The sequence below is a fragment of the Octodon degus genome, unplaced genomic scaffold (genome assembly GCF_000260255.1).
Source record: "Octodon degus isolate 3935 unplaced genomic scaffold, OctDeg1.0 scaffold00096, whole genome shotgun sequence".
NCBI classification, from domain to species: Eukaryota; Metazoa; Chordata; class Mammalia; order Rodentia; family Octodontidae; genus Octodon; species Octodon degus.
This window is the reverse complement of record NW_004524672.1, coordinates 9547140-9563039: the sequence shown is the minus strand read 5'-3', so window position 1 is coordinate 9563039 and position 15900 is coordinate 9547140. Positions and strand designations below refer to the sequence as shown.

The window sequence follows — 15900 nt, the reverse complement described above, 5'->3', positions numbered from 1 at the left end:
AGCATTTCTTTTAGCTTAGGCTTACATAGCATTTAACAAGTGCCTAAGTTTTACAAGTGTTAAAACATTCACTTCCCCCGTGCATCTACCTTGGGGAATTGCATTATCCCCATTCTATGGATGATGAAACAGGTATAAAGAGGTTAAATAACTGGCCTGGGGTCATACTGCTGGCAAGTGGAAAATGCTTTTTAATCATAAATTGCAGAGCAGTATTTCTGCTCATTTGAAAGAACAGGTCTTACTCTTCTGTGGTTAAAAAGGATACACCAAGTGAAGGCTGTTGGGTGATTGGCTCCTCTCTCCTGGAGCAAGGTGACCCTGACCTACACACCAGCCTCCCTGGCTGTATTCTTAAAGCCAAACCCTAGCAAAATGACAGATTATTCTATGTCATGGCCCTCTGGCTCATTATCAATCAAATCAACAAGATTCTGCTATAATTTGGCCTCTGTAAATACTTTGTCGAGTGGGCAGGATAGGGGATGGCATCCCTATTTTATACCTGAGGGAACTTCAGTGCAGAGAGGCTAAGTGACTTGCCCGAGATTGCATAGTGAGAGTCCAAGCAGAGTTGTCCCAAGTGTGCACCCAGAGGACTGGGAAGGGGAAGGTACTGTCTCTGACTGCTATCAGATATACTTGGCAGAAGGAATCCTGCACTGAGTGGAGCCTGCCCTGAGCTTGGGGGCTGGCCAGGCAGTTGACACTGGTCACTGTTCTCCTTGACCCCTGACATAGCTGCACAGAGGAGCTGCTGGAGCGAATGGCCGGGAAACCCACCGTGTGTGAGTCTGAGGTGAGGGCAGTGGGTGGCAGGGGCCAGGTTGAACACCAGCCTTCACCCACCTGAGCTCTGAGAACTGATGGGTGGGTCCTACCCATGCCATCAGTGCCCATGAGGAAGCCACGGGAGATGCTGGCAGCAGAACACCCCACTCAAGCCCCCCATGTATTTGGAGCTTGCATCGTTCTCACTGAGCTCAGCAAGCACATCTTGATCCTTCTCTGTTGTTTCCTAGACACACACATCCTCCAAATATGTCTCCCCACATAGGTCCCACCTAGACTATTGGTCTCACTGTGGTCCTGCCATGTATGACTATGTACGTGGCACACTGTACAGTTCTCTTCTTCATTATAATGTAAATATCTGTCCCCTGTGATAGTTCAGTGTCCTACCTGCATGACTGTATGAACAACCCCTAGGTCTGAACAACCCCGAACCTCCACGAGCCATCTGTAAGCCACTCCCAAAGCACGACCTGACCACTTGCCACAGTCTTGGTGGTTGATAAGCATAGTTCCCCACCCTACCGCCACAGACCCTGGGCCCCCCTATTTCCACAGATCCGAGCCTATATGCGACAGGTGCTAGAGGGAATAGGCTACCTGCACCAGAACCATGTGCTGCACCTGGATATCAAGGTGACGTGGGGAGTGGGGCACAGGCAACTCCTCTGGGAACCATGAGGTAGGTGTTCAGCTCTAGCTTGCTTGTGTCTTGTAGCCTGAGAACCTGCTAATATGGGACGGTGCAGGAGGTGAAGAGCAGGTTCGCATCTGTGACTTTGGAAACGCCCAGGAGCTGATCCCAGGGGAGCCCCAGTACTGTCAGTATGGAACACCCGAGTTTGTGGCACCAGAGATTGTCAACCAGAGCCCTGTGTCTGGAGTCACTGACATCTGGTAAAGCTGTTGTGCTGGGCTGCTGGGGCAGGGGTGCCAGGGACTTGCTCATTGGCAAAGAGGCAGCCAAAAAGAATGGTATGAAATCTGGATTCCTTCCTGGATAGGGGCCTAGGGGCAGTGCTCTTGGGGTCCCCTTCATAAGGCAGGGCTGGGGCTGAGAAGATAGCTCAGCGGTCTAAGCGCCTGCCTGGCAAGTACAAGGACCCAAGTTCAATCCTCGGTACTGTATGCTATGCCAGCCCCAGAAGCCCCAGTGCACTGTTTCACCCCAAAACTGGGTGTGGCTGCACATGCCTGTAATCACAGCGCTGGGGAGGCTGAGACATAGTGAGACCATGTATCCAATAAACAAAAAAAGAAAAGAAAAACATAAGGCAGGGCTGGCCAATCATATAGTTCTTTGCTCCTGCCTTTGCAGGGGTGGGGCCTGTCCCAGAAGGGAGGCCTGGTCCCACTGTCCCCTTCTCTTGGCTTCCTAAGCAGCACTGCCATGAATGACCCTTGACTTCAGGATGTCTAGACTGCTGTGTTCAGAGTACTTCCTGAAGAAGGCCTTCTGTGCCCAGCTGTCCAGGGAGAACACATTTCTTTCAGATTTGAGGTAGCAGGGACCTGCTCACTTCCAGCTGGAGGGGGCCATCCTCTCACCCACCTGTTCTTCTCCCCCACAGGCCTGTGGGTGTCGTTGCTTTCCTCTGGTAAGGACCCCGCCACAGTCTGCTGGCAGGCCCACCCCTACTGTGTACAAGGCTCATCATCCACCTCTTCTCTTCCATACCCCTACGTCTTCCTAAACTGCAAGGGCACATGAGTGCATGGACAAGGATGCCCTGGCCCTTGTGCCCAAGCTCTGTTCATCACCAGGCCCCTCAGTAAGAGCTGGCACAGTGGACTGAGAGAGGCCAGTGCAGATCCAGTGCCATTTTGGCAGCAAACTTCCTGGCCCTGAATGTTGAGAACCAGGTCCAGGAAGAGCAGCGTGCATTCCCTCTCTCCCACCCTCACACCCCCCACACACACACACACATGGCAGAGAAAGAGAGGGTGGAGAGGTCCACTGGGTTTGGGGCAAGTCCTCCAAAACAAGCACACCCAAGTCTCAAGGCAGGACTGCCCCCTGTTCCCTGGGGATACTGGGAGGTAGGGCAAGGCAGTGAGTCTGAAAGCTTTGGCTTTTTGTCCAGACTCACCTTGCATTTGCTGTCCTCACAACCTGGGGCCTCTAGCTCCCACCTGCCTCACCCCTGCCTCAGCCCAGTGTCTCCTGACTGTCCTCCGTTCCTACTCTTTCAGCCTGACAGGAATCTCCCCATTTGTTGGGGAAAATGATCGGACAACACTGATGAACATCCGCAACTATAACGTGGCCTTCGAGGAGACCACATTCCTGAGCCTGAGCAGAGAGGCCCGGGGCTTCCTCATCAAAGTGCTGGTGCAGGACCGGCTGTGAGTATGCAGCCCTGAGGATGCCCCCCATCCCCCACTGTAGAGAGCTTCACGCCACACCTGTCCTCCTTCCCAGGCTTTGCCCTTAGCGCTCAGCTCCTCAGATGCCCTGTTTTCTCAAATATTTATTCACTATATGAATGAGTAAATGATAAATCTCTACTTAATTCTTATTCCTTTGCAGGAGACCTACTGCAGAAGAGACCCTAGAACATCCTTGGTTCAAAGTGAGTCTGGTCCTGCCAGGTGGTGGTACTAGGGGGAGATAGAGAAGGTTTCTAGCAGCTGCGCAGGTGGCGAAGTAACCAATGTGAATTATTTTGTATATATGATGAGTTAGCCAAACAATAGCTCTGCAAAGTAAGGTTTCATTTGCTCAAATTAGTGATCAGCAGGTTGGGGTATCATGGGCTCCAGGAGTAGATCTGGACCCCACCCCACCTCCAGGGTCCTCTTCGAGGTTCTCCTTAGTGCCAAAGACCAGCCCGGGCTGCCCTTGTTTCTGTGTGCCCACCTCTGTCCCATGCTGAATAGTGGGTGGCCTCTCTGGCTCATCCTCTCAGCTATGAGCTGTATGTGGGTAGGGTTCTCACTCATCTTCAGACCACAGCACAAGGGAACAGTGCCAGGCACAGGGTGGGGGTGCAGTGGAGTCTAGAAAGCACCTGAATGAAAATTCCATCGAGTGCTGAGCTAGGTCAGCTGAAGACTGAGGTTGTTCTGCTTGCAGGCCTTGAAGTTAGAGCTTCCTTCCACAGACCGAAATCCAGGTGCAGGAGACTGGGCCTAGGTGGAGTGCTGAGGGCAGCTTTGGTCTTGGTCTGGACCACAGCTCCAGATGTCGAGGATGTTGGCTTTACACAAAGCCAGCTCAGGGCCAGCCAGGAGCCCAAGAGTGCACATCTCCTCTGGCAGTGTAGCAGGAGAGAACCCTGAGCCTGGTGTAAGCGTAAAAGTCACCCCAGTCGCCGACTGTTCTCTGCCTCTCCCTTTAGGTTCAGGGAATTTGTCCACAGATGTGCCGCTTGGCAGTAAGAGGTGTCCTGTCAATCCCAAGTGCCCCCAAGAGCCCAGACTCACCCCCCCCATTGACTTTGTCTCTCCATTGCTCAACCTTGAGGGTCTAGGTGACAGGAAGCTGTCCCTCAGGCCCTTTTCCTGGGTTTGCAGACAGAAGCAAAAGGTGCAGAGGTGAGCACAGATCACCTGAAGCTCTTCCTGTCCCGGCGGAGGTGGCAGGTGAGCTTGGCTATCCTGTCCACCCTCCCATTCCTCTCTCCCAGCTTTTGGGGCTCCTCCACCTCCCTAGTTTTCCTTATCTTCCCTCTTGCCAGACCTCTGGCTGCCTAGGCATCTTCTGTGGGGGTGGGGGTGGGGTTCTTGCCCAAGACCTTTCTGGTCTGACTCTGACATCCTGTCTCCAGCGCTCTCAGATCAGCTACAAATGTCACCTGGTGCTGCGTCCCATTCCAGAGCTGCTGCGGGCACCTCCGGAGAGGGTGTGGGTGGCCATGCCCAGAAGACCACCTCTGAGCGGAGGTCTTTCATCCTCCTCTGACTCAGAAGAGGAGGAGCTAGAGGAGCTGCCCTCTGTGCCCCGCCCCCTGCAGCCAGAGTTCTCAGGCTCTAGAGTATCCCTCACCGACATTCCCACTGAGGATGAGGCCTTGGGGACCCCAGAGGCTGGAGCTGCCACCCCCATGGACTGGCAAGAGCAGGGAAGGGCTCCCCCTCACGACCAGGAGGCCCCTAGTCCTCAGGACCTCCCCTCTCCAGGCCAGGAGTCCCCTGCTGGGCCCAGCCCCAGGAGGGGAGAACTCCGCAGGGGCAGCTCCGCGGAGAGCGCCCTGCCCCGGGCTGGGCCGAGGGAGCCGGGCCGGGGCCTGCACAAGGCAGCGTCTGTAGAGCTGCCGCAACGCAGGAGTCCCAGCCCGGGGGCCACCCGCCTGGCCCGGGGTGGCCTGGGGGAGGGCGAGTACGCCCAGAGGCTGCAGGCCCTGCGCCAGCGGCTGCTGCGGGGAGGCCCTGAAGATGGCAAGGTCAGCGGCCTCAGGGGTCCACTGCTGGAGAGCCTGGGGGGTCGTGCGCGGGACCCCCGGATGGCTCGGGCTGCTTCCAGCGAAGCCGCGCCCCACCACCAGCCCCCACCCGAGGCAAGAGGGCTGCAAAAGAGCAGCAGCTTCTCCCAGGGTGAGGCGGAGCCTCGGGGTCGGCACCGCCGCGCGGGGGCGCCCCTCGAAATTCCCATAGCCAGGCTTGGGGCCCGCCGGCTCCAGGAGTCTCCCTCCCTGTCTGCGCTCAGCGAGGCCCAGCCACCCAGCCCTGCGCGGCCCAGTGTCCCCAAAGCCAGAAGCCCTAAGCCCACAGAACCTTCCGCCGCCACGCCCGGCGAACGTCCCCGGCCCTTGGAAACCCAGCCTGCACCAGAGAAGGCCCGGGAGCCAGCGCCCGAACCTGTGCGAGCCCCCAAGCCCGCCCCACCCCCAGTAGCTCCGCAGACCCTGGCGCTGCCCCTCACTCCCTATGCCCAGATCATGCAGTCGCTGCAGGTGGCAGGTCACTCCCCGCAGGGCCCAGCAGCAACGGCGTCAGGCCCCCAGCCCCACGCGGCCGTGTTTGCCAGGGTGGCCTCCCCACCTCCAGGAGGCCCAGAGAAGTGCGTGCCTTCAGCTAAGGCTGTCCCCGTGGTAGCCAAGAAAGCCCAGGTTCCCACAGTCCCCCCCAGGCCAGGGAGCAGTCTGAGTAGCAGTATTGAGAACCTAGAATCTGAGGCTGTGTTCGAGGCAAAGTTCAAGCGCAGCCGGGAGTCGCCTCTGTCGCGGGGGCTCCGGCTACTCAGCCGCTCGCGCTCGGAGGAGCGCGGCCCCTTCCGCGGAGCCGAGGACGAGGACGGCATTTACCGGCCCAGCCCGGCGGGAACCCCGCTGGAGTTGGTGCGTCGGCCGGAGCGCTCGCGCTCTGTGCAGGACCTCAGGGCTGTCGGGGAGCCAGGCCTGGTCCGTCGCCTCTCGCTGTCGCTGTCCCAGAGGCTGCGACGGACACCGCCCTCGCAGCGCCACCCGGCCTGGGAGAACCGCGGCGCAGATGGGGAGAGCTCGGAGGGCGGCAGCTCGGCGCGGGGCTCCCCAGTGCTGGCGGTACGCAGGAGGCTCAGCTCCACGTTGGAGCGGCTGTCCAGCCGGCTGCAGCGCAGCGGCAGCAGTGAGGACTCCGGGGGTGGCTCGGGTCGCAGCACGCCGCTCTTTGGACGGCTGCGCAGGGCCACGTCCGAGGGCGAGAGCTTGCGACGTCTGGGCATTCCACACAACCAGCTGGCTTCTCAAGCGGGGGCCGCCACTCCTTCAGCCGAGTCTCTGGGCTCTGAGGCCAGCGCCAACTCGGGCTCCTCAGGTGAGGGGCAGACTAGAGCAAGGAGGCAGGCGCAGAGAGTGAAAAATGGTGGAGCACCTTACAGGGGAGCGCTGGGAGGACCGGGTGCTCCTAGGGATGGAACAGGATGAAGAGGCGGGAGACAGGCTGGGATGAGTCCCGGGCGGGGTCTGGGCCAGATGTGCTTTTCTACTTTGGGCTGAGGGCTGCTGGAGCTTGCTGGCACCGGCTGGGTAAATGCTCACCAGCCTGGGTCTCCACAGCGCCTGGAGAAAGCCGAAGCCGGCACCGCTGGGGCCTCTCACGCCTGCGGAAGGACAAGGGCTTATCTCAACCAAACCTCTCCGCCAGTGTCCAAGAGGACTTGGGTCACCAGTACGTGCCCAGCGAGTCGGGTAAGCGGTGGGCTGGGTGAACACTTCCTTGCCCCATTGCTAGCTGAGGGGCACTTGGGCCACCTCCAGGAACTGGGCAGCTGTGGATAGGGCTTGGAATCAGGAAAACAACAGTATTTGCCGAAGCAGCTGCCATTAATTAGCAAAGCCAAGTGTCCTATTAAGCATTTTGCAAGCTTTGTCTCATTCAGTCTTGCAGCATTATTTAGCAACAATTATGGTCGTTTTACAGGTGAGAAAACAGGCTTAGTGATGTGATGCCAAATTGCTTGTCAGGGTCACAGAGCTAGTGAATGGGGTAGCTAGGGCTGGACTCTGCAACCAGGACCCCATACTTAGGTTTTTCTTTGATTGACCTCATTTCTCATAAGAAACTCTAGATAAAGTTTCTATGTCTGGTTACAGCTTTGAAGAAAGTCAAGATCATGTTTCCCTTAGCCAGGGATGGTGGCACAAGCCTGTAATCCCAGCACTCCAGGAGGCTGAGGCAGGAAGATAACAAACTAAAGACCAATGGGGCAATTTAGTGACATAAAATTTGTCTCTAAAAATAAAAATAGTAGGGCTGGGGAGATGGCTCAGTGGAATAAGCGCTTCTCTGGCAAGCACAGGGGCCTGAGTTCAATCCCCAGTTCCGCCAAAAATAAATAAAAATAAATAAATAAATAAATAAAATAAAAATAGTAAAAGGGGGTGTGCTAGTGCAGTGCAGTCCCCAGGACTGCAGGAGGGGGTCAATCATGTTCCTCTGCCCTTTGCCCTTGAGGCATATGTGTGTCTGTGTACCCCCAAGACACACTTTGCTTCCAAGTCTAGATGATGCCCCCATTCTCTATTTCTCTCTAGCCCTGAACACTTGGCTGCCTCTCCTGGTCTCCCTTCTCCCCACAGAAAGTACATTTGCTAGGAAAAGAGGCCTTCGGGGCTCTTTGGGAGCTCTGTTTCATGCTCCAGTGTCCTGGGGCCACATGGAAGGAGGCATTCTCCACCTTCCATGGCCAGTTTTACCTGATTTCCCAGACCAGCAGGAAAGATAGGAGCTGGCCAGCAAGCAATGCTGCACTTCCCATCTTTGGAGGTCACTAGCTCCAGGCTTACCCAGTTCCTGGTTAAGATACTCAGAGAACTTCTGGCCCTGCCTTGGTTGGAGGGGACTGTGTCTAGCCTTGGCTGGGGCTGTGGGGCTGCAATGAGTGTGACAGGGAGGGAGGAAGTCCAGCTGGTAGGGTGTAAAAGAGGGGAGAAGGAGGGCATCTAGCAGAGAGGCCTGGGGACAGCTGATCCCTTCCTGCCTGGGGCCTCACTCCTGCACTCCATTTTGCTTGTATAACTAATTTCCTGCTGAGCAATGTGAGTGACCTCATCTTCTTCCCATAGGAAGAAGTCTGTCCCATGTCCACTTGACCAACTAGGGCAGAGCTAGGCTGGTCACCTGTCAGCTTTCCTCCTGACCTCCCTCTCTGCTGCCTGCCCAGAGGCAGTGGGGAGGGGGCAGCTGTTGATGAGACTATGTCTTCTTTAGGAAACAAGAGTGCACAGTAGGAGGGGGGACATGCTGCTGCCCCAGTCATCCCTTCCTGCTGAGGACTGCACGCCCAGGTCATCCCACTCCCAGCCCTTGCAGTGCCAACACAGGCAGCAGCTGGGGCTCCCAGTGGTCTTCACTGTTTGCCTGGGTAAAAAAAAGAAACAAAAAACTTCCTACTCTCCATAGACAGACCAGATTGAAACTTCTGTAATGGTACCTTCCAGGGATCATGCACTTGAATTCCCCATGGCATTAAGGAGCCACAGACCAACTTCCCTGGAGCGCAGATCTTGGCCGCAGCCTTTCCATGAGCAAGGCTACCAGCCCATGGCTTCTCTGTTTGGTCAAAGCAGCCTTTTTCCAGGTTGTGCTCCTGCTTCTCTGCTGGGCATATGAATAGGACATTACTAACAATCACAATATCAGCTGATATTTATGAGAACTTACTTTATGCCCGACACATGCTAATTACTTACTCTCACAGCAAGCCTGTCTTTGGTATTATTATTTTCTTCAATTTAGAGAAAGAGCAATGGAGTTTCTCAGTGAGGAAACGACTCAGCCAGGGTCGTGTAGATACTGTTTCTTGCCTTATCAAAAGCTTCCCCACTTAGTGATCTGAAGAGTACATGGAGAGTCTAGGAGCCTCCCCTGAACTCCAGGTGGAAAAACTAGTAGGGAGCCAAGCACACTTCTAGGGTTGGGAGCCCCCCTCTGCTGTTTCCTCTCCTTTCCCTTCTCTCTTGTCCTGTGGTAGGACAGAGGTAGTAGGGCCTGCAGAATATTAACCGTTAATGTTTTACAGTATTTGTTTTTATTTTAACAAATCCTCATGGAGCACTTACAGAACCTGCCCTACATGATTCATTAGCATGAGTTAGGTATCAAGCATCTTCAATAATCAGTGCAAGGAACAAATATTTCTGCACATGCTGAGGACCCAGGGAAAGTGATGCTGGCCCCAGAGAAAATTCTCAAGGGCATAGTGTGAGGTTCTGCTCCCCCACCTCTGGCTGGGAAAAGGCCACCACACTGCTCCCTGCAGGCGCAACCTTGCTGACACCCATACCTGCCCTTCCTTTGGCAAGGTGTGGCCATGGTACCCACACAGGTGGCCTTCTTTGCTCTCTCTCCAGACTTTCCCCCAGTCTTCCACATCAAACTCAAGGACCAGGTGCTGTTGGAGGGGGAGGCAGCCACCCTGCTTTGCCTGCCTGCAGCCTGCCCTGCACCCCGAATCTCCTGGATGAAAGGTAAGGTGATGTCTTCTATTGGGGGGGTAAGGATCCCAGGTGCAGGACTTGGGGTGCAAGGCAGATGGGTGCCTGGGCACATGGGGCTCACTCCACAGCCTCACCTGCTCCTCCTTGTGCCCAGACAAGCAGTCCCTGCGGTCAGAGCCCTCTGTGGTCATCGTGTCCTGCAAAGATGGACGGCAGCTGCTGAGTATCCCCCGGGCAGGCAAGCGGCACGCAGGACTCTATGAGTGCTCAGCCACCAACGTCCTAGGCAGCATCACGAGCTCCTGTACTGTGGCTGTGGCCCGTGAGTGTGGGAGAGGGCCCAGGGGGGTACAGATGGAGATGGTGGGGCAGGCTCAGTAGGTCCTTAACCAAGCCATCACTGTGCCTCTCCTCCTCTTGTCAGGTGTCCCAGGAAAGCTAGCTCCTCCGGAGGTGCCCCAGACCTACCAGGACACTGCACTGGTATTATGGAAGCCAGGAGATGGCCGGGCACCTTGCACATACACGCTGGAGCGGCGGGTGGATGGTGAGGAGCAGAGCAGGGTGGTGGATGTGGTGGCAGTGGCGTGGTGTGGCATGCAAACTGGGAAGGCAAGGGTCCTCTCTGGACAGAGGTCCCTTTCTTGGGCTCCTCACAGACAGCAGCAGGAGCTTGGGTCACACCTCTGTGCCCTCAGCCCCCACCCCCCACTGTCCACAGGGGAGTCTTCCTGGCATCCGGTGAGCTCAGGCATCCCTGACTGTTACTACAATGTGACACACCTGCCCGTTGGTGTGACTGTGAGGTTCCGTGTGGCATGTGTCAACCGTGCTGGGCAGGGGCCCTTCAGCAACCCTTCTGAAAAGGTCCTCGTCAGGGGCATCCAAGGTCAGTGGGCAGGAGGTGGGGGTGGCAGGAGCAAGAAGGGACCCCCAAGAGCCTCACAGCTTTGCCCTCAGGGTACACAGTGGTTATTTTCTCTCCTTAGATTCTTCAGCCCGGCCATCTGCTGCTTACAAAGATGCCCCTGTTACCTCAGGGCCAGCCAGGGCCCCGCCTGATTCTCCTACCTCACTGGCTTCCACCCCAGCTCCTGCGCCTCCAGCCCCTCAGCCAGCTATTCCTGCCCCTCCCCCCGCACCCTCTAGCCAGGCCTTATCCTCACTTAAGGCTGTAGGTCCAGCACCCCAAACCCCCCCACGAAAGCACAGGGGTCTGCAGGCTGCTCAGCAAGCAGAGCCCACCCCACCCAGTACCCAGGTCACCTCTGACACTGGCACCCCAACCCCAACCTCCACACCTCCAGAAGTGAAACCAGCATCTTCCTCTACCCCCCTGTATATGGTGACTTCCTTTGTGTCTGCACCCCCAGCCCCTGAGCCCCCAGCCCCTGAGCCCCCTCCTGAGCCCACCAAGGTCATAGTGCAGAGCCTCAGTCCAGCCAAGGAGATGGTCAGCTCACCTGTGCCAGAGGGCTCTGCTCTTCGGCAGGGCCTTCCTCAGAAACCCTACACCTTCCTGGAGGAGAAGGCCAGGCAAGCAGGGCTGGGGAGAAGGGGGCAGGGTGGAATGTGGAGAGGGCAGAGATTCGGAGAACAGAGCAGGCTGTTATGGCCAGGATGTGGGGAGGTAGACACAGGGCCTTAGAATGACAGAGTTCAGACAGGCCAGCACTGCACCAAACTCGTTAGCCCTGTGCTGTCTCTAATCTGAAAGGGAGACACTGCCTTATCACCCATTTCTCAGATGTAAAACTGAGGCCAGGAGGCTATGGGCTCTGCCTAAGGTAGAGAGCTAATGAGTGCAGAGCTGGAACTGGAACCTTGGTTCCTAGAACTGAATTCTACAGCCTACACCACAGCCACTACATACTTGTCCTCTGGGTCCCTTTAGTCCTCTAGACAAAAATGTCCCCCATTGAGCCTGTGGCATCCTCCTACACACACAGGGGCCGCTTTGGTGTCGTGCGAGCATGCCGGGAGAATGCCACTGGCCGAACATTTGTGGCCAAGATCGTGCCCTATGCCGCTGAGGGCAAGCGGCGGGTCCTGCAGGAATATGAAGTGCTGCGGTCGCTGCACCATGAGCGGCTCATGTCCTTGCATGAGGCCTACATCACCCCTCGGTACCTCGTGCTCATTACGGAGAGCTGTGGCAACCGGGAACTCCTCTGTGGGCTCAGTGACAGGTAGCTGGACAATCCAGGGTTATGGGGAAGGAGTGGGGGAGGCTGGGTTGGGCCATCACCTGCAACCCCTGCTGCCCCCCAGATTCCGGTATTCAGAAGATGATGTGGCCACTTACGTGGTGCAGCTGCTACAGGGCCTGGACTATCTCCATGGCCACTGCGTGCTACACCTGGACATCAAGCCAGACAACTTGCTCCTGGCCCCTGACAATGCCCTCAAGATCGTGGACTTCGGCAGTGCTCAGCCCTACAACCCCCAGGCCCTGCGGCCCCTCGGCCACCGCACAGGCACCCTGGAGTTCATGGGTGAGGGGACCAGCGGGCTGGCATTGGGGCACTGTCAAAGGGGCAGCTCCAAAGCTCACTCCATCTCACCTACTAGGTGCCACATACTGTGTGCTTACTATAGACAAGCACCAAGTCCTTTATGTGGATTTTCCCTAGTGGATCGTCACACAACAATGGAGTCTGGCATCATATTGCCCTTTTCTACAGATTTGGGAACAGGCATACTGAAGTTCAGTATTTGTCCAATTATAATTACAAATGGTAGAGGAGGAATGTATGAATGCAGAAAAGACAGGAGAATCAATTATTGTTTTATATCCATAAGCAAAACCAGCTGTCATTCAGCTACCTGCTACATATTGAATGCTTATTATCTCTGTTCCTTGGAGTTATTCTATAAGCCACACTCTCCAGGTGAGACAGTGGGAGCTAGGCAAGTTTAGTATGTTGCCCAGGGACCAAGGGGGCAAAGGGGCAGGCCTGGGATGCTTGCCAGCTGGGCTGATTTCAGAGGCTCTTAATCTTGGTGCTAGCTACACTCTTTGTGAAAGAGTGTCCGACCTTGAGGCTGGTCCGAGGGAGCTGGTGACCCGCTTCTCAGCTCCTCTGGAGTTGCAGGGACACTCTCATTCAGTTCCAGAGCTTATTCCTCAGGCAGCCTACATCCCTCCTGGGAACTACCTTTGCTTCCAGCCTGCCCAGCGGCCTCTGAGGCCTGCTGCTCTGGCTGTGCCCGTAGTCTAGTGACCTGGGCATTGTCCCTGCTTTTCAGGTGCTTCCACTCCCCTTGCTCCTCTGTCACTGAGTAAGCTCGGCCTCTGTCTCTTCTCAGCTCCTGAGATGGTGAAGGGAGAACCCATCGGCTCTGCTACGGACATCTGGGGAGCAGGTGTGCTCACCTACATCATGTAAGTACTCCTGGGCCTTTCCCAGCTCTCTCCCACCTCCTGCAACACCCATCCTGGTGCCCTGCCTCCCCAGCACATGTCAGGTGTATGCAAGTGGTACTGTCCCTAAGCACTGGAGTCCTGTAGGCCTGAGAGCTGCCCCTTAGTCCACACTAAGACAGAGAACCCCTGAGTGGTACAACTGGGCTATGTCAACTAAACTGTCTTCTACAACAGGCTCAGCGGACACTCTCCATTCTATGAGCCAGACCCCCAGGAAACAGAGGCTCGGATTGTGGGGGGTCGGTTTGATGCCTTCCAGCTGTACCCCAACACATCCCAGAGCGCCACCCTCTTCTTGCGAAAGATCCTCTCAGTACATCCCTGGTGAGTGGGGCACCACCTGCCAACCCCCAGAACTACCTGCCCTTGGCTGTAGACTGGTCAGGCTCTACCTGGCCAAAGACCCGCAAACCTTCCCCTGCTACTTCCAGTGGATGGCAGTACTGCCTACCATTCAAAGCCCATCACATGGGCACAGTGAGCCATACCTGTAATTCCCACAGTTGACCGAAGTCACATACAGTGGTGGGTACAGGATCCAGTGGTGGGTCCCAGGAAGGACAGAGCCTGCAGGCTCCAGGAGTCATCTATCCTGGCTCACTGCCACTGGCCTGGCCTGGCAGGAGCCGGCCCTCCCTACAGGACTGCCTGGCCCACCCTTGGCTGCAGGATGCCTACCTGATGAAGCTGCGCCGCCAGACGCTCACCTTTACCACCAACCGGCTCAAGGAGTTCCTAGGCGAGCAGCGGCGGCGCAGGGCTGAGGCTGCCACCCGCCACAAGGTGCTGCTCCGCTCCTACCCCGGAGGCCCCTAGTGGCCTGGACCACACCCGGCTGCTGCAGGCTGACTCCCGGTTCCCATTGAGGCCGAGGGACATTCCAGGGCCCACGCAGAGCCAGCTGGGCCTGGGGCTTCGGATACCACCAGCAGCAACATCTGGCCAGGCTATTACCTCATGGATCTGAGGGGAAGGAGGCCCAGGACCTTCAGCCTGATGCCCCCCTGGCCAGAGCAGGAGACCCTTGGCTAGGATGGGCAGGGGTGGAAGCAGAAAGAGGGATAACAAGGGAATGGGGGAAGTGAAGAGGAAGGAAAGTCGCCAAGGATAGGGCAGGGAGACTTTAGCAAGGTTCAAGGGTCAGGGGCAGTGCACCTCAGGAGAACCCAGGAAGGTGAATGACTCAAAAGGAGGAAGAGGAAGAGCTCGGGGTGTCAGGGCCCTGGGCTGGGAATGTACCAGTGAGGCAGGGCCAGGACACAGAAGCAGTGCCAGGGAGGGAGCCAGGATGTGAGCGAGGGCAGCAGGTGGGAGAGGAGAGCAGTCACGGGTCACGAGGGAGTAGTGGGCCAGCAGCCAGCAGGACCCCCAGGAGAAACAGAAATTCAGACTCAGCGAGTACACACCCAGGCTGGATCTTCCCTCCTATGCCAGCGGATGCAGCTCTGGGCACTCCATGGTGGCCCAGGGATGTCCCCACTACCCTTCCATGGCCTTTGCCCTTCGTCCTAGTCATATTTATTTATTTATTGCCTTTTATGAAGTTTTCCCTTCCATCCAATCCTTATAGCCCGTGTTGTCCTGACCACTCCTCTCTTCCCCAGCCATCCAGCTGTCTGTGCAGCTCTGTCTGTCTGTCACAAGGAAAATAAAACCGGCAAGCAGCAGAACCTATGTGTGGTCTTTGGGGAGGGCTGGGGTCAAGGAGTGATTCCTGGGATGGGACTGGGTAGTTTAGTGATGTTCTCTGGACTAGTGAAGACATATCTGAGGATGTACTGGTTAGCATGTTGGGATTTTCCCAGCCTTCCCTTGGCTCTTGGAAGTTCTCACCCCTCCTTATTCTCAGAGGGATATGGGGGCTATAGTTTGCTTCTTGCCCCAAAGTTTCTGGAATACTGGCTCACCCACTGGGTCCCTGCTACTACCTTTTGGTCAGAGCCTCGCCTCTGTTCACACACTTCCTAATCACATCGTAGGGGTTGCTGGGCTCTGATGTGGACCAAACTACACCCTAGACCTGGCTCAGCTTCCACCCCAAGGAAGACAAGTTTTGTCTTGATAGTTGGCAAGAAGAGACAGAGTGAAGAGCTGTACAAGAAACCTAGAGATGCCCTAGCATGGGGATTTTGGGGGCGCAGCATAGATCAGAACCCACAGTTTTGGGTGCTCTGGCTGGCCACGTCCAGCATTTTCCTGGGACTGAGGGACACATCAGCCTAGGTCTTCTTGTCCCCTGGGCAAATTAAAAGGTCTGCTGGGTGCTCAAGCACCTGGCTCTGGCCACAGAATGGACACTGGGTTCTAGAACTGAGCTGGTCTGCGCTGACATGAGAGGAAAAGAGGAGTCAGACTCCTTGGGTGCAGAGGACAGTTCCCAACTACCTAGCAAACTGTTCTCAGCAAACAGAAGGGAACAAAGCTTCCAACCACAAGCAGAGAGAGTTGGCACCGGTGTGTTGCCAACTGAGTTTGAGGCCCCTTGGCTTCAGTTCCAGCGGCCCTCTGCCCAGGCCTACCCAGCCTCTCTGGCTTCCCAGGACCTCAGGGAAGAGGCAGGCCTATCATCATAAAATAACAGGATGTTAAAGCCAGCTGGAAGGGATGAGAGAGACACCTTGCCGACCTGTCATTTTAGGGATGAAGATATACAGTTTGCCTGCAAGAATCTCTAATCCCCTACATACTGCAAATGTTTTCACATAAAAATGAGGTGCCTGAACTCATATCTTGATAAATGGTAAAATTCCTCTCTCCTGTCCCCACTCCGATCTGGAGCTGCCTTCCCATCTCCATTGGAAATGGCATGTGAACCGCTTG

The 15900-nt window shown here is 56.2% G+C and overlaps 1 protein-coding gene across 9 annotated transcripts in view; it reads left to right on the top strand.

Moving 5' to 3' along the window:
- Speg (SPEG complex locus) overlaps positions 1–14750 on the top strand; it is a 55257-nt gene extending 40507 nt beyond the window's left edge. For all 9 annotated transcript variants that reach the window (XM_004638182.2, XM_023723049.1, XM_023723048.1 and 6 more), the window contains 19 exons: positions 742–799; positions 1351–1428; positions 1511–1689; positions 2364–2390; positions 2986–3138; positions 3323–3365; positions 4309–4377; positions 4563–6528; positions 6771–6902; positions 9567–9683; positions 9808–9975; positions 10078–10200; positions 10375–10542; positions 10643–11189; positions 11603–11842; positions 11925–12148; positions 12963–13038; positions 13255–13404; positions 13704–14750. In XM_004638182.2, coding sequence (XP_004638239.1) covers positions 742–799; positions 1351–1428; positions 1511–1689; positions 2364–2390; positions 2986–3138; positions 3323–3365; positions 4309–4377; positions 4563–6528; positions 6771–6902; positions 9567–9683; positions 9808–9975; positions 10078–10200; positions 10375–10542; positions 10643–11189; positions 11603–11842; positions 11925–12148; positions 12963–13038; positions 13255–13404; positions 13704–13896 — 4711 coding nt within the window. In that variant the 3' untranslated portion in view covers positions 13897–14750. The remainder of the gene's footprint in view (positions 1–741; positions 800–1350; positions 1429–1510; positions 1690–2363; positions 2391–2985; positions 3139–3322; positions 3366–4308; positions 4378–4562; positions 6529–6770; positions 6903–9566; positions 9684–9807; positions 9976–10077; positions 10201–10374; positions 10543–10642; positions 11190–11602; positions 11843–11924; positions 12149–12962; positions 13039–13254; positions 13405–13703) is intronic.
- The last annotated feature ends 1150 nt before the right edge of the window (positions 14751–15900 follow it).